General features: G+C 39.2%; 2 protein-coding genes across 3 annotated transcripts; one reads left to right on the top strand and one right to left on the bottom strand.

Moving 5' to 3' along the window:
• Nucleotides 1-5520: 5520 nt before the first annotated feature.
• Nucleotides 5521-7798, bottom strand: adi1 (acireductone dioxygenase 1). Its single transcript, XM_043263144.1, has 4 exons — nt 7615-7798; nt 6956-7075; nt 6690-6869; nt 5521-6064 (listed from the first exon to the last, which is right to left on the bottom strand). Exons 1-4 carry the CDS (start codon nt 7747-7749, stop codon nt 5948-5950), a joined length of 552 nt encoding a protein of 183 aa, XP_043119079.1. The 5' UTR covers nt 7750-7798; the 3' UTR covers nt 5521-5947.
• Nucleotides 7799-8363: 565 nt separating this feature from the next.
• On the top strand, nt 8364-16046 carry psen1 (presenilin 1). 2 transcript variants are annotated; one of them, XM_043263612.1, is made up of 11 exons: nt 8364-8442; nt 9025-9102; nt 10301-10560; nt 12021-12162; nt 12244-12311; nt 12415-12635; nt 12723-12821; nt 12927-13013; nt 13988-14155; nt 14529-14647; nt 15016-16046. In XM_043263612.1, the coding sequence occupies exons 2-11, from the start codon at nt 9067-9069 to the stop codon at nt 15169-15171; spliced, it is 1356 nt and encodes a 451-aa protein (XP_043119547.1). In that variant the 5' UTR covers nt 8364-8442; nt 9025-9066; the 3' UTR covers nt 15172-16046. The 2 variants fall into 2 exon arrangements, with proteins under 2 accessions (XP_043119547.1, XP_043119548.1); XM_043263613.1 differs by lacking the exon at nt 8364-8442 and adding an exon at nt 8473-8761.
• The last annotated feature ends 2432 nt before the right edge of the window (nt 16047-18478 follow it).

Raw genomic sequence — 18478 nt, 5'->3', positions numbered from 1 at the left:
TGCGGGAATTTAAGCTGTTTTCAAGTAAAAACGGTCTAATGTCGTCGTGTATTTTGTGCTGTGGATTAATACAAGCGTCTTATTAAACACCAGACACGACCAATCAAGCTCTTTATCGTTTTTGCAGTCTTATAATTATAATTCTACGTGCTAAAAGCTTCAAGGTGTAGAAAAGTATGAAAGACGTGGTCAGAATACTTCAGTAGTAACGTTATGATGCTACGAGACTTTTTGAACGCGATCATAACATCCGGGTTTATGATCTGAAATATCTTTAATTGAGTTCTGAAGACCAGAGTCGAGCAAAGCTTTCCTGCTTCACAACAACATTTTTATTTTGGGGTAGAGTAACCCTTTAATATTTTATATATTTTGTTAAGAATATTTAAACACACATACCATCAAAAACATTTCTTTCTAGCTTAATGCATTTTTTTTAACACTTGAATGTGGGTAACTTTCATAAATAATAATAAAAAAATATATATTTTCATCAAAAGGCTGAGTTGTATTTACAATGATAATTAAAACATAAGTTAGATGTCGAGTCGATCAACGCCACAAAGACTGACAAACATCCAAATGATATTTTATGTCTATTTCTGAGAAGAACATAAGAAGTAGAGTCCATAATAAATTATATACTTTCCTATAGTTTAAAAGAAATATCCTGTTAACACACTCAAACATACTTCTTTTTGTGAGAGCAGTAAAAAAATCTGCCTAGATTTACAAACCAAACAGATTTTATTGTGAGAGACAACAGATTTTTTATTCTTTCACTGGAGGAAGTGTTATTATAGATTATGGACTCAACTTCTATTTCTGGAGTTAGCACATTAAGCATCATGTAAACATTAGTTTGCTACACAAGCATTCCTTTGCTAAATGGATTTGTCTTAACTTTTCTATTTTCCAAAACAAATCTCTCAAGGCAACTGAAAAAAAACTACAGAGAACGTAACAATAAAAGGCAAAACAAGTCTGTGGTTCACATCACGGGAAACAGATCAAGCTTTAAATAGTAAAAATATCGAAACTCTTTGGTGGTTTTTGAACGCGATGCTACTGGTCTAATCTGATTCATTGATCTATGCTAAGCTATGCTACAAGTGCTATCACCAGACCCAGAGATCTGTTGAATGTTGAAAATGTAGTGTTCCTTTAACGCTGATTCAGTGGTTCAACTGATTCATTATAATGTTTGCTTCTACACGTTTTAATGTAAAAAAAATGTAAAAGCACACAACAAATGTATATTTAATATGTATATTTGATTTGATTAAATGCACTGAACCAAGGTTTTTTGCATTTTATTTTGCACTTTATTTAATACACAAGACATTGCTCTCATATGGCATAAACATTTAAAATGAAACTTAAAGAATAATAATTAACAATTTAATTAGACTAAAGGTACTTAAAGTGGTGTCATTTTAACACAGCTGAGTAAATAAAATATACTGCACTCCCATTTCTTCTTAAAAGACATCTTGAAGAGAGGGGTGCGACCAAAAACAAGCCAAACTCGTAAGCCTTTATAAATAAAGCAAGATATGGGCACTATAAACCAGATCATGCCGTCAAATAGGTTACGGATGACTACTTGAGACAGAGTCGCCAAAATCATTAGAGTCCAGCCGAGCATGTAGAGCTTCAGGACACGCGTCTCTTCAGCAGACTCAGAGCAAACACGCTGAACCCAGCGAGGTACAGGACTAAGGGAATGAAGCCGTGGGATTGGCCGAGCAGGCGCATAGGCTCCTCCTTCTGCACCAGACTGAAGAAGTTCTCTCGAGAGAGTTTCCCCAGAGAGGAAACAGCCCAAGTACATCAGGATGTACCAGCTTAACGTGCTGAACCATGGCAGGTGGTGCCAGAGGTAACCGATTGTCATCATCTCGGTGAAGCTCTTGATGTGAACGCACAGCACAATCGTCATCAGGGCCATGGGACCCAGATAAATGCTGAAGAAGACGCCGAGGATCATAGCCAGAGAGAGGATCCCCTTCCCACAGCAGATCCTCCATCTCCGGGAAAGGCCTGAGAGGACAGTGTTGAGATCCTCTGGTGGGTCGTCAGGAGGGACGGGACTTCAGGAACCTCTGAGTTAGTCTCAGTGTCCTCGTCCTCCGAGGGCTGATCCTGCAGCTCCGACGGAAGGGCTTCAGAATAATCCTGCTAGAACATAGACAATCTCATGATGGTTAGAACATTTCACAAATAAAGTTACCTACCAAGCAGATATGTTTGATTCCATTTGTGGAGGGAAAATTCATTGCAACTTGATCATCCGTGCAAATCTCTGCATGGCCGGATTCAAAGCCTCCATCGTTCAGCTCAAAGCCCTTTTCGCTGCAGGAAATAATGGCTGTTTCAAGAAAATAAAGAGCTGTTATGAAATGCGATGCAAGTTTGATAATGTATAAACCATCAGCAAGAGCAGATCTCGTATCAAATGTGTGTTTTTTTGGTAGAAACTGACCCAAAGCTGTTGCCCCGTCCTCCAGCTGGCTGGACCGAGGTGCCACAGTGTCCTCCGCTGGATCCTCCGAAGCCTCAGGAAGGCTGACCTCAGGGTCACTAGCCATAGGCTCCTCTGAAGGCGGGACGTCCACAACCAATTCAGGGACGATCTGGAGCGGGTCAACATCACATTTGCTCACGACTCCGTTGAGCTCTTGGTTTGAAGACTGGTCTATCCAGCCTTCATTGACCTCAGGGTGACCGGTCAGTGGTTCCTCAGCAGAGGAGAGGACTGCAGGGTCACTGCTGATATGTTCAGAAGTCTGACCTAAAGAGGATAATCACAAACACACAGCAGTATTAAGAAATACTCATATTACTGCAATTAAGTTCAATCTAAATGATGAAGTGTACTTTTGCCAGCATTCACACCAGACACGTTCTTACTTTAACGTTTAATAGTTTGCTTTCAAGTAGTTCAAGTGGAGCGTCGGTTTAAAAGCATGTCTTGCTGCTTGAGTCGTGTGAATATTAGCTGCTTGGTAAACTTCTATCTTATCATGTCACTTAATATTTTGTGAATAGATTATGACGAATTTTACATTTTCTCATTGTGTAACTTTAAACTGAAATTTCTAGTAACGTTGCAGACTTTATAAAACTTATAAGCCGTTTGTCCAGAAAAAGTGCCGAGGTGTGACAGCTGATTTACCATCAGGACTCCTCACAGGAGGAACATCACTCTTCTCCACTTCTCCATCTTCACCTGAGTCGATGTCCTCGACTTTTCTCCTTTCTCTCAGAACTAAAGCAATTACTCCAAGCAGAGTAAACAACATTTTATCGAGACAGCAACACGGGCAAAGTTAGAAACACCAAAACGATCAACTAACTGCAAGTGATTTAGCAAAGAATGAGCATTCTAACTGCGACGTCACAATCGAATCAACGTTCCACTGCTGCTGCTGGAGAGCCGTTGCAGAGCTGCCACGTGATTGGTCCGTTTCGCGGCGTGGGCGGGGCTTCTGTGCCGCAAAACTCACAGCGCTAGTTTTTTTTTTTAGGAGGAGCGGAAATAAAACTATTATTTAGGAAATGATCGCAACATGCTGCCCGTTTGCTATTATTTCGCGGGAATTTAAGCTGTTTTCAAGTAAAAACGGTCTAATGTCGCGTGTATTTTGTGCTGTGGATTAATACAAGCGTCTTATTAAACACCAGACACGACCAATCAAGCTCTTTATCGTTTTTGCAGTCTTATAATTATAATTCTACGTGCTAAAAGCTTCAAGGTGTAGAAAAGTATGAAAGACAAGGTCAGAATGCTTCAGTAGTAACGTTATGATGCTACGAGACTTTTTGAACGAGATCATAACATCCGGTTTTATGATCTGAAATATCTTTAATTGAGTTCTGAAGACCAGAGTCGAGCAAAGCTTTCCTGCTTCACAACAACATTTTTATTTTGGGGTAGAGTAACCCTTTAATATTTTATATATTTTGTTAAGAATATTTAAACACACATACCATCAAAAACATTTCTTTCTAGCTTAATGCATTTTTTTTAACACTTGAATGTGGGTAACTTTCATAAATAATAATAAAAAAATATATATTTTCATCAAAAGGCTGAGTTGTATTTACAATGATAATTAAAACATAAGTTAGATGTCGAGTCGATCAACGCCACAAAGACTGACAAACATCCAAATGATATTTTATGTCTATTTCTGAGAAGAACATAAGAAGTAGAGTCCATAATAAATTATATACTTTCCTATAGTTTAAAAGAAATATCCTGTTAACACACTCAAACATACTTCTTTTTGTGAGAGCAGTAAAAAAATCTGCCTAGATTTACAAACCAAACAGATTTTATTGTGAGAGACAACAGATTTTTTATTCTTTCACTGGAGGAAGTGTTATTATAGATCAGTGGTTCCCAATCTTTTTTAACTCACAGCCCACACAACCAAACACATATATTTTCGAGGCCCACTGCAAAAAAGTTTAAATGAATGTAGATGAAGTATTTTCCCTTTTCAGCGATCCCGTTGTCAACCATTTATCCATGTTTACATCTGTTTTGGCATGTATGCAGCAAAAATATGTTACATAGCCTAAATCGGCGGGTTGTTTTTAAACCAATCAACGACCTGGAATAGTGAACGCATAGTAACAGTTTATTATTATTTTTTGTTATTTAATTAATTATGATATTTAATTATTACTACACATTTTTACGTACATTAGCAATATTATTATTTCTATTGATAATAACTGGCGGCCCCCCCTACCGTTGCTGCCCACAGGTTGAAAGCCACTGGGTTAGGGGTTAGTTTAGGGTTAAGTTAGGGTTAGGGTTTAGGGTTTAGGGGTTAGGGTTAGGTTAGGTTAGGGTTTAGGGTTAGGTTGGTTTAGGGGTTAGGTTAGGTTATGGTTTAGGGTTAGGTTAGTTTAGGGTTAGGGTTAGGTAAGGGTTAAGTTAGGGTTAGGTTAGGTTAGGGGTTAGGGTTAGGTTGGTTTAGGGGTTAGGTTAGGTTAGGTTAGGTTATGGTTTAGGGTCATGGTTAGGGTTAGGTTAGGTAAGTTTAGGGTTAGGGTTAGGTAAGGGTTAAGTTAGGGTTAGGGTTAGGTTAGGGTTTAGGGGTTAGGGTTTAGGGGTTAGGGTTAAGTTAGGTTAGGGTTTAGGGTTAGATTAGGGTTTAGGGTTAGGGCTTAGGGTTAGGGTTAGGGGTTAGGGTTAGGGTTATAATAGTCCCAAGACTATTATATGACTAAAAGCTGACAGAAAAATCTGATTTATCAAAGTGTTGTAATGGTATAATCAAATCAGTCTGGCATCTCCCATTCTGACTAATAAATCATTCTTAGGATGCACACTAATCTGTGTCCTTATATATATATATATATATATGTGTGTGTGTGTGTGTGTGTGTGTGTTTTAACCTATACATGTTCCCATCCTTGGATGTTTACACAAACTTTCTAAGAAACGTTCTGAGAAATCATGCAACATTTCACACGTCTCTGACGCTGTGATCAACTATGATGCAGAGGAAATAAGAGTTTTATTTAATCATAGAACAAATATACTTTTACATCATCGAATTAATAGTCTCTTTTAAGTCAATCGATAGCATAATATGTCTATAAACACTGCTTATTTACTGTATGAATAGTACAGCATGTCTAGAGAATAGCGTGTTAGTGATCATACACACAAACAGTTTCTCGTCTAACAAGACCGTTTACTGGTCTTTATTTAGTTCAGTGTTTCCTTGCAGCATTGCTAAATTATAATCAGTACAAGTATAGAATGCAAACGAGTCATTCATGAAAGCTGAACAGTATGTAGTTAATTCTACAAAACATTAAAATAGTCGTGGGTTTATTTAGTAATGATTTATTAGATCTAGTGCTCCCGTCGAAAGTGTTTGTTAAAGGCACAGCAGAGTTTGATTCTCCCGACGGTCACCGATCAAGGGCACCTCAGGGAGTTCACGTAGGCTTCACGGATGTCGAAGTCGTCAGCTGGACGGTTATAGGCCTTCCAGACCGGCTCCCCGACAAACAGACGCATGGCTTGGGTGTAGTTCTGAAGAGAAAACCAAAACGCCGCTCCGGTTAAAGAATGAGCTGACCCGAGAAAGAACGCTTGCATTCAATCTGTAGCTGAGTCCGTTTCTTCAACGGGTTTGGAGAACTGCGGCGTGGCGTCGGTGTCTCATCAACGGACGCTCTGCGGTGAATGGGTGCCGTCAGGACGAGAGTCCAGACAGATGATGAAAACATCCACAGTCCATCACTTAACATCTGGAGAAGACAGAAGCTGAAACAAATCCGGCGTTAAGATGTTTATTAACGTAGAAATTGAATCCGTAACGATTAACAGGGTTTTCCGATGTCTCTCGCGTCAAAACGGACCGCTTTTTTTTAATGTTTCTTCCTTTTGTCTTCTCAAGACGTGGATTAGCGTGTTTTTATCAGCTGTTCGGACTCTCATTCTGACGGCACCCATTCACAGAGCATCTACTGCTGAGACACATTTCTCCAAACCTGAACACACTCAGCCTGATCTTGGATTGGCCTGAGGGTGTGAGCGTGTGAAGTGGACAAGAAGCGTGATTCATTTAACCCATCCGCGCACACACACACACACACACACACACACACACGACTGGATGGAAACGCTTTATTTCGGTGGATTCTGAGACACATACGGTTTCATCGACGGTGAATCTGTGGTAAATTCCCGCCGGCAGTGTGATAAGATCCCCTTTAGACACAGCTATTCGGATCCAGCGGTCATCTTTGTCCCTCACGTCAAAGTAAGACGATCCATCCAGTATATAGCGGATCTCATCGTCAAGATGAAGATGTTCTTCGTAGAACATTTTCACCTGGAAAGAACAAAAACGAGCATAGTATACACCGACAAGGATTTTTATTTCATACACATTGCATATAGGTAATCTGCACAACCTACTTTGTTCTCATAATCAGGAAGTTTATCCGGGTGAATCGTTATGATATCCATATAGGAATAACCCTTTTCGTCACGGATCTTCTGAAGTTCGGGGTCATTTTCATAAATATCAGCATTTAACTAAAAATAGAGACAACCAGAAATATTTCAGTACCACTAAAATACTATTCATTTTTGTTAATATTTTGAATTCTTTTATGTTTTTGTTATTTTATTTTTTTAATACATAGTATTATTAAAAATATATATTTTTTATTTTACTTTTTCCAGCTAGCTTAAATTAATGTATGTTGTTTTTTTATTTTAATTAATGTTATTCAACATTTATTTTTATTTAAAGTAAATAAGGTATATTGGTCACAATGAGGTTGTTGTTGCAGTAAAAAACTAAACTGTTCATCATAGTTGAATGCCATTCAATATTGTTTGCTTATAACTACTTAACTTACAGTACCATAAAGGGTTATGTTTTATATGTTGGTAAGAAACATGAATCATGAATAAATTACAAGAAAAAAAATCATTTATTTTTCAAGATGATTCTATATTTTCGTATTTGACTCTGTTTGCCTTCATCAAAAATACACATCAGGCGCAGAGTTTCTGTCTGTAACGTGATGCGCGTGCATTATTAATCTGTGCGTCATTTCTGACCGAACCTTCCAGTAATAAACTCCGATCCGCTCGAGCTGTTTGAGAGTCACGGGCTGGTTCGGCTTCAGTCTGTGAGGCAGCTTCTGGTCCTCGCTGGACTCGTCCATATACCAAGCCTCTATCCCGCTCATCTTTAACATACAGCTCACTCCTCGTGCGGAGCATAAACATAACTGAACGGAAGCTCCGGTCTTCAAAATAAAAGTCTCTTATAATACGTTTGCGCATGTTTCTTTATTGCTAACCGGTGTGGTCGTGGAACATTCCAGTAAATTAGTATAGTATAGTATATATATATATATATATATATATATATATATATATATATATATATATATATATATATATATATATATATATATTTATTTATTTATTTTTTTAATTATTTATTTACTTCATAAAAACAATTCACAACAATAGAAATGTGAGGGGGAAAACTATAATAAATCAATAAATAAAATTACAATTGAGGGGTATACATTCTACTCTTTAACAAGTACAATGTACATCAAACTTGTTCAATTATATATATATATATATATATATATATATATATATATATATATACATATATATATATATATATATATATATATATATATATATATATATATATATATATACTGTTAAGATAAAAATCAATTCTTCCATATTACATATTTCTCAAGTTTAATAACTTGAACGCAACAGTGAATTTCATGCCATTGAATTCTCTATTAACTTTTATTATGAAAAGCTCCAAGCGTTGACCTTTCTCAGCGCTTCCGTGTCAGTCTCACCGCGTCCCGCTTCACAGTATTGAGGGCTTTTATCAGCCAGAATCCAGATTCCAGGTTTGTCACACATTCATCTTTAAACGTGCTTACTTGAACAGTTTCGCGTGCAAAAGTAGGGACGACTCCTTTGCGTTTTGAAGTGTTCACTTATAGCGGATTCGCGTAATTTATCTAGAGCTGCGGTTGATAACCAGGCGGCTATCAGAAGCGCTGACTAGCCTCGAGCTACGCTGATGTCAAATGAATCGATGCTTTATTTAGTCACAAACGGTTGTTTTGCCTGAAACGGAAATAATTCGATTCGGAGTCGTTTTGGAGAGGAAAAGGAAACAGTATTTCCTCAGCTGTCTGTTAAGACAAATACCACAATAATACCGTGAGTTCAAGATACACTAAAGCCGTCTGTGCTTTAGTGAACCATAGTGTGTGATAATAGTTTTTATATATCACAGATTCCAGGCACTATCACCGGTGTCCCCTCAGAAGTGTTTTTTATTTATATATAACATAAATATAATATACCCTTAATACGCACCTCAGGTTCTTCTTTCTGAACGTAAATGGTCTTATAATCAAATAACTGACCTGCCGTGGATGGAAATATTAACTTGACATGATTATTTGTGCTTTGTGATCCAGATCCTGTTGTGTCTATGATCCCTGGGTCACTTCACAGCACCGATGGCTGATAATGTGGAAAATGCTGTCAACAATGTGGTAAGCAATGTGATTTATATGTTTTGTGGTCCCCCTCAGCGCACGCAAGTAACAGGTCATATGGGAATTATTTCTTTTCAATAGTTTCTTGGTGAACGATCTCCTCCTGAGCTCCTTTGTAGAAGTGTTATTTGTAGTGCCCTCAGTAGTGTAGGTGACCGCACCCATGATATTGTCAGATGGAGGTATTTATTGGGGTTTTTTTTTTTTTATCTCAAGCGTTCTGTCAGCGATCACAGCTGGAAAACTCACTCATTTCCTCGTGACGGACGCCGCAGTACTTTGACACTTGGCTTTGCTTTCGTACATCGCTGTTTTTTTTCTTACTGTGCAGATAACATTGTTAGATTCACGGCCATAAATCTTTGAAGGCTAGCAGGAAAGCTGATCAGATATCGCTTGATAATACTTAAAGACTCAAAGCATCCGTTTACACTTAAACATTCTTTATCTGGATTTAATCTTGCTGTATATTTCGATTCGAAAGCATTCAGATTTTTCTTTATAGCTGTGTTCCTTTGCTCTTTAATCAGTTGGAAGCATTTATTTACTTTATGCATTTTTATAGTGTAATTATATTTAGAGAGAGAGCTTTAATTTAGGGTTACGTTCCAGTTATTATATATAATAATTTGATACATGCAGTGCTTCTATTTCATGAACTTTATATTAATCTGTGAATCCTGAAAAAATAAAATGCATCATGGTTTAAAAAAAACAAACTCTTTTTAACCTTGCTAATATTCAGAAATGTTTCTTGAGTGCCAAATCAGAATATTAGAATGATTTCTGGCCTGCGTGACACTGAAGACTGGAGTAATGATGCTGAAAATTCAGCTGCGCTTCACAGAAATAAATTACAGCTTAACATATATTCACATAGAAAACAGTCGCTTTAAACTATAATACTTTTTCACATTTTTACTCTATTTTTGATCAAATGCATTGAACCTCATGAGCAGAGACTTTTAAAAGAAGTACTCTCCCCAAACTTTAAATATCATCGGTAGTATTTTTTATTTTGCATCGTTCTGTTAAGTAAACCTTTAAAAGGTATAGTAATGTTTGCATGATTGTCGGTTAAAAGAGAAGGAAAAAGTTACAATACATTAAACAATGCAGAGACTCACAGACCCCCGAACAGCACTGAGACGCGCACCGAGTCTTGTTGTGATTTTTAGTTTCTCTCTCTCTGCAGTCAAGCGACGGGCCGGAGGTCAGCCGGCACACGGAGACGACTCCCGGCCGCACCGAGGTGGAGCTGAACGGCCAGCCGCCCACCGCCCGGCCCCCGCAGGTGGTCACGGACAGCGAGGAGGACGAGGACGAGGAGCTCACCCTCAAGTACGGAGCCAAGCACGTGATCATGCTGTTCATCCCCGTCACGCTGTGCATGGTGGTGGTCGTGGCCACCATCAAGTCGGTCAGTTTCTACACGCAAAAGGACGGCCAGCAGCTGTGAGTACGGCATTTAAAAGAAGGGAGTTGGGTTTCACTTGTGCCCTTCAGGGCTGCTTGACAGAATTGGTTTCCTCATGCTTAGAGAACGCTGAATGCTAATCAGCATCACGTCCTGACTTGATCCTGGAGAGGATAGGTTTGTAGGCAAAAATCTCCCAAAAAGATCACAGTTCAGCTCTCAATCACTTCACTCTTACTGTGTATTATAGGCAGGGTGCTGCTTATTAATAGTTAGTTGTTAAGTTTAGGTATTGGGGGTGTAGAATAAGGCTTAGTATGTGCTTATAAATGGCTTTAAGACATTTTTAGCTTATTTCAATTTAGAATTATTTCAGATTTTCAGATAGTTTAACTTTGTGCTATAATATGTGCCAAAAACACACAAAAGACATAAAAAAAAGCTATTAAAATGTCAAAAATGACTAACTAAATTTAAAGTGTAAGCATGCAACCCCAAAAATCTCATTCAAAGCATTAACAAAAACTGTAAAGGTAGGTCTGAAATATAAATCGAGCAAAACGTTGAACGTCTGCGTGATTCGATAAAGGACTCCTCCAGTCGTGCAGCTTGAGATGATGATGAGATGATGATCAGAGAGACCTCCTAAAAACAAAACCACTCGGCCAACCACCGACTACAATCACGGTGCTGGAAAACGCCGCTCTCTGCCTCATCGGAAAGCACAAGCTTGAAGCAGTGTCTGGGAGGATGGAAGTGATCAGTGTGTCCAGCGATGCTGTGACTCTCCTCCAGACGGTGCTAAAGCTCCGCCGACCCTGCATTACTGGATCAACTGTTGCTTTGTGAAATGAGCATTTAGTTCACCTTTAAATGATTGTGAGTTGTTGGAATCAGACGCAAAACGACTGAGCCGTGGCTTTTTGAAGCTTTCTGGAGATTCCACGACGCAATCACCGTTGCATATTTTCCGGTTCTTAATTATAATGATCATATTATTAAACCTAGCTCATTTTTATTTTACCTTTGTTATTAAAACAAGACCAAGTACGCAAATAAACAGTAGTTTAATCGAGCAGCGAGCGATTCCGTCCTCCGAGACGTATTTTGCACCGCTGTATTTCTATGGATATTGCACTCTCTGGGAGAGGGGTGTTTTTGCGTATGTCAGTCAGGGGTGTGGTTTCATCTTATTGAGGATTTGATTATATTATATATGTATATGAAAGCAGCAGCAGAAGAGAAAAAAGTATAAATGAAGGTCGTCTCAGATCTTTAATTACTATTTGGATCACTAGAGGAGGGCTTAATGAGCTCGTTTTTATGAAAAGTTCTTCAAATGATCAATTACTGAAATAAAATAGCTTTTTGTTTCTTTTCAAGGCAACATTTCTGACTTTATGTACGTTAAGTTGTACCGTAAGATTGCAAGTTTGTTGAGGTGTTCAGTTGAATTGTATTGAAATGTAGTGTTTTGATGGCTTGCGTCTCTTGGCAGGATCTACACTCCGTTCCGTGAGGACACCGAGACGGTGGGGCAGCGTGCGCTCAACTCCATGCTCAACGCCACCATCATGATCAGTGTGATAGTGGTCATGACCCTGGTGCTGGTGGTGCTCTACAAGTACCGATGCTACAAGGTCTGTAGGACGCTCACGGGCTCTTCTTGACCCACGCTGCAAGCTCATGATGCATTTCTCCATGTTTTTTTTTTTTTGCAGGTGATTCAAGCCTGGCTGTTCTTCTCCAACCTTCTCCTGCTCTTCTTTTTCTCCTTCATTTATTTAGGGTGAGATCCGGTTCTTTGTCCTAGTGTTGCTTATGTACATGTGCGTGCCTGTTATGAAAGCATTGCTTCTGATGACAGCTGCACACGTGTTTCTGCACCGCAGGGAAGTGTTCAAGACGTACAACGTGGCCATGGACTACTTCACGTTGGCGGTGATCATCTGGAACTTCGGCGTGGTGGGAATGATCTGTATCCACTGGAAGGGTCCGCTGCGGCTCCAGCAGGCCTATCTGATCATGATCAGCGCTCTCATGGCCCTGGTCTTCATCAAGTACCTGCCGGAGTGGACTGCCTGGCTCATCCTCGCTGCTATATCCGTCTACGGTCAGTCTCTGAAGATGAGTGCGTTTGCTTCGTCTCACGGCTGAAGCGCTCATGATGGCTGTTTTGATCTTTCTTGCTCTGCTGTAGATCTGCTGGCCGTGTTGTGCCCGAAAGGACCTCTGCGTATCCTTGTGGAAACTGCTCAGGAGAGAAACGAACCCATCTTTCCCGCTCTCATTTACTCCTGTAAGAAGCACTTCTGTCTACTCCGCCTGTGGAGCATTGAATTCAGAAGTTTAGTTGAAGGTTTGGTTGTTTTGGTCATATTTACATGTTCGTTTGATTCGTCAGCAACCATGGTGTGGCTGTTTAATATGGCGGACAGCGCTGAGACCAGGAATAATTCCAGCCATCCAGTTCCTCAACAGGAGAACCAGGGTGAGTGTTTGCAAGAGACTCAGATCGGTGTCAAAAAATGCTTCATTAGAGAGAAAACATTGACCGAAGATATCCATGCTGCCTTTCAAAAGTTTAGAGTCAGTTTAATGTTTCGAAAGAAGTTTCTTCTGCTTGCCAAGGCTATATTTATTTATATATATATATATATAAGGCTATTTTATTGATTACAAACACATAAAAAGAAGGCAATTCATTATTTAAAATGTTGTAAATTTTTAACTAATAAAAACAAATTATTTGCCTTTTTTAATTATTAGTTTTGATTTACATTTTTTTCAGTTTCTTTTGGGTGATGTGTTTGACCAATGAGATGTCGAAAATAAAACTTTTTTTTTTTTTTTTTTTTTTTTTTAGTTTTCAAATTAAAAATTTAATAATTATGAATCATTAGGCAAAAACTATTAAAGACAAAAAGTGGTATATAAAAATACAGTAACTTTTTATATATATATATATATATATATATATATATATATATATATATATTAGTAATAGAACAGTATGTGCTATGATACCTTTTGCTTTTTTTGTAAGCATATATGCATTTATATCCATTAATTTTGTAAAACTTGCCAATGTCGTAAAAATCTAGCTCTGAGAGCTTCTGAAGTTTACATCTGTAGCCTTTTGGTTTTCTAGTTGAGATTTATTTGTGAAACAAAAAGTTGCTGTTTACTGCATAAATCTTTCTTAATTTGTAGTTAAATACAATAATTATAAATTATTAATTGTTATTAATGTGTTATTACTATCTTCATTGTCATCGGGCATTAAAAAAACGGTACTAGTTATTCCTACTGGTCACGCTTCATATAAGTCTTTCTACTATAAATGTGGATCATGTGAGCAGCGCCGGCTGCATCTGATTGGTATTTGCCTCTTTGTGTTGCTGCTCATTTGTTAAGCTCAACTTTTCTCAGACGACTGTCGCTCATTGAGTCTGCCTCCCGTAGTTGCCATGGCACCCACGGCTCAGCCGGAGGATGATGGAGGCTTCACCCCAGCTTGGGTCAATCAGCAGCAGCATCAGCTCGGCCCCATGCAGTCCACTGAGGACAGCAGACGAGAGATCCAGGACATGCCCTCCGCTCGCCCGGCGCCCGTAGAAGACGACGAAGAGCGTAAGTGTAGCAGCATCTCGTCCGTCTGTGTCACATGATCAGACCTTCAAAATACCAAATAGTTTTAATCGAACCACTTGGAACGGGCCGCAGTAGTCAACTAGAAAATGTTGTTTAATAGAATTTAAATCAATAAATAATGGAAAAAAAGAAAATGTATATGTGATCCTGAAGCACAAAAGCAGTCACAAGTAGTAGTAGTAGCACGGGTATATTTTTAGCAGTAGCCAACAAGGGCTACATTTTTATTTTATGCCAAAAACAGGACATTAATTGAAGATCATTTGACATATTGGCTGTAAAATACGGTTGCTTTCTTTGGCCCATTGAGCAGGACTTTGTGCACACGCTGATGTTTGTGTGTGTTTTTCAGGCGGTGTGAAGCTGGGTTTGGGAGACTTCATCTTTTACAGTATGCTGGTGGGTAAAGCATCAGCCACAGCCAGCGGGGACTGGAACACGACGCTAGCCTGCTTTGTGGCCATTCTCATCGTAAGCATACCAAAGAAATACGTATTTCATAATTCATGCGTAATTCAGGTAGTATTCTCTCTTTTTAAAGGCCCCAGAAAGTGTTAGGATAATTAAGACAAGACACTTAAAGCAAATCCATTGTTTTCTCATGCAGTGGTCAGTTTTGTGATTTTTGCTTAAAAGACTTCTTTCAGTCTGATGGAAAAGAAAACTAATACACATTTTATTTTATATATATAAACTTTTTGCAGTAACATGCACAGATGAATTGTTCCCAGATGTCTACTTAAGCAAGTGCCATCTCCAAACATCTCAACACAAACCAACTGTTCCCTCTTATTGCGTGTTTTGTTTAATAGTCCGATTTTTTTTATTTTTCTCCACAGGGTTTATGTCTAACTTTGCTCCTCCTGGCCATCTTCAAAAAGGCCCTTCCAGCTCTCCCCATCTCCATAACCTTCGGCCTGGTCTTTTACTTTGCCACCGATAACCTTGTGCGGCCGTTCATGGATCAGCTGGCCGTTCATCAGTTCTACATTTAGCACGGAGAAGAGGTCACTCCTCACGCACTCCACTTTACAGCTAATTCCCAGAATCCTCTTGCAGGGAACGTGAACCCTGTAGACTAGCACACCTCTCCTCTTCCTCTGGACACACGACTGGATTCGCTGTTTTTGGCATTGAATGACTCTATTAATTACAGTGCCTCTCCGGCGGTTCGTCTGATCCTGATATTGGCTTTGGTAACATCTCCGGGCGATATGCTGAACATTTGTTTGTACGCTGACTACCTTTCATGTAAGAATGGATCAAAGTGATTGACTTTATCACTTCATTCAAAGTTTGATGAACTCTGGTGTATGGAATGGGACCAGAGCTTGCTTTGTCCACCCTTGGATTCACTTTCTAGGCATTACATTAATTCCAGCTCTGATATAATGAGCATTAACCCAAAGCTCTGTGTATGATATGGCTGCAGACACAGAGGTAGGTACTGATCACTTTTGTTGGTCTTCTGAGAGTGCCTGTGATGCTTTAAGTTTTTGTTTTTAACACCAACCATTTGACCATGTTTGAGACGATGTTCTGGGCTACTCTAGCGTGAAATCAAGTGCTGATCCAAGCTACTGTTCGCTCTCCTGAAAAGCGTGAGAGCGCCTTTTGGAATGTATAAACTTTCTCTATAATTTCCTGTGTGTTCGCAAAAGATGTCAGGAGACTCGTTTAATTTTTTTGTTGTTGATGTTTTGTTTCTCTTCTTTTTTTTTTTTTTTTTATTTACCAGCAAAATGGTTGATCGAATGACTTTTACTTTCATAGTATCCACACCTTTTGTCATTTAAAGAAAATGCAAATGTTTTGTAACTAAATTGAAAGGTTCACAAATAAAGGGGTTGCTCATTTGAGCAAATTTCAATCTCCTTTGAAATGTTTTGTTTTTAGCCTCAAGTATTCACAGTCATTGATCTGATCACAAGAAGATACTCTTATCATGTAAATGGGGTTCTAACCGTTTTATCATCAGGGGGTTGCCAGATAATAAGCTAACCTTCAGGTCACCACCTCGTATAACCCTCATTATTACCTGGTAGAGGTGTTCACCTGGAGTAAACCTAAAATCTTCTCATGTAAGGCTTAACTGGACCGGCCAGCACTGAGGACATGAAGGAACAGTCAAGTCACATTACTTTGGGGTTCATTGTCTTGACCTATTGTTCACTTTTGCTAATTTTAAAGGTCCCGAAATTGGTGGGAACATTTCAGAGCTTCCGCAGGACTGTCGCCCCTCTTTCAAGTCCCTGACCCTTTGGAATTGGCACATTGCCAGAATCTCTAGAGGTAGTAGCGGTCTCCGTGGTGACAGCTTGGCACGGCATGCTGGGATGGCCCTGGCTTTCTTTTGTGATTGTACCTTGGTGATTAGCATCAAGCTGAGCCTTCGCATTCCACCTCAGCGTCTCACCTGAAGTCTGCAATTATCTTGTTATGCAACAGGAGAAATCAACAGATTTTCACAAAATTACAACAAGCACTGGCACATCACTAATATTTGACACCTTAAAAAAAAACACACAAAAACTAAAGATTAGCGCCGAATGAAGAACCTCAGGGCTCTTGAACTCCAGGCCTGGGGAGGGCCAGGGTTCTGCCGACTTTAGTACCAATCCCATTTGACCCACCTGTCTGTAATTTGGAAGTAGCTTCCTACGCTTTGATTAAATTCAACCACAGCCAATCTGTGGGATTTGCCAGATGGAGGGTGGAGTTGAAATAAAGGCTTGCGTTTACACACAGGTTGAGTATTTACAGTAGATTGAGCATTTGTCAAGTAAACATTATAATGAAAATTGTTTAAAATTTCAACATTTTCAGAAGTTATTCATTTTAAACAAAAGCATGTAATCAGTCTTTCCTACTGGGAACATGGGATTTCCAGTTTCCAAACTGAAATGGAAAGCTGCATTAGAACTTTGATTGATTAGGTTTGGAGCTGAACTCTGCAGGACTGTGGCTCTCCAGGGCCGACGTTGGCCACCACTGCAATATATGTTCCTACAGTCCTATTTTTTTTTAAAAGATATCCGTGTCCAAACAAAACCAAACTGACACAAAACAATGTAGTACATCCCAGACCATTATAGGACTCTATAATCCTGTGACAGAGATGAAACGGAGAAGAAGACTTGGACTATGCCCATAAACATTACGTGCGGTTTACAATCGAACATGGAACAATACGTTTATAAATTTGTGTTAAAGGGATAGTTCACTTTGAAACAAAAATTTGAAGTTTACCCCAAAGGCATCTAAAGTGTAGGTGTCTTTTTTTTTCATTAGAGCCGAAGAGTCAAACCGTTGTAGTCTGTCAGACATGTAATGGCAGATAAAGGGAACTTTCTCTTTGAGATGAAAAAACATGCACAGAGAAATCCAAATGAAACCAGACTACGCCAGAGGAAGCGTGCGTGCCCCTCAGATCATTTGGTTGTTAACAAGAGGTAAAAACAATATAAATACTGTTCATTTTCTCACACACACCTCTGGTTTCGTGTCTTAGGCCATCAATGTATCGTTATCATGCTTTTTTTCATCTCTGAGAAAGTGCCTTATCCATCTGGACGAAACGCCTATACAATAAAAAATACAGCTAAATCTTTGTGTGGATGGGGCTTTAGTGAACATAAGACCCTAATAAGGTGTTTCCGGTGTGTTTAGTTGGGGCAGGAGCCAAATTCATCCCTAATCAAACCCCCCTGAAAAAAATATAGAAGATTTTTCAGATGTGTTTGATTAGAGATGTAGCTAAACTCAGCAAGAGTGGACTTCCAGAACCAGCGTTGCACGTCCCTGCAGTAGAACACAACTATAGTAGCTATAAGTTTGTGGGCTCGATTCCCAAAAAGATGTACGTTATATCTTGAAAGTGGTGTAAATGTTGCAGGCAAAGGAAATGGAAAAAAATGAGAGGGCAGGGTAATGTGTCTTTGGAGCTGGGTTTGTAAATAACCACCCAGAATACCTTGTCATGTTCGAGCCCAGAGCTCTTTAAAACTTATTTGTGGCAGTGTGAGGAAAGCACAGCTAAATTTGTTCACTCTTTTTCCTGATAGCCTGTTTTCCATTCGATTCCCAGTACGGTATTAAGCTGGCTTACTTGAGGCCATGAGAGGCTGTAAGACTCTCTAATCTCTGGAGGTGAGTCTTGAGCATCTGGACCACCGCAACAACAGGAGATGTGGCCGAGGATAGCTCCTCTAAGGGGATTACAGGAAGTGTGAGGGAGTGTCCTGTGACACACAAGACAAGCCAGCGCTAGGGGATTAGCCAATTAGTGATTAGTTGAGTCAC

The sequence above is a fragment of the Puntigrus tetrazona genome, chromosome 17, assembly GCF_018831695.1.
Source record: "Puntigrus tetrazona isolate hp1 chromosome 17, ASM1883169v1, whole genome shotgun sequence".
NCBI classification, from domain to species: Eukaryota; Metazoa; Chordata; class Actinopteri; order Cypriniformes; family Cyprinidae; genus Puntigrus; species Puntigrus tetrazona.
This window is presented reverse-complemented; position numbering and strand designations above follow the sequence as displayed.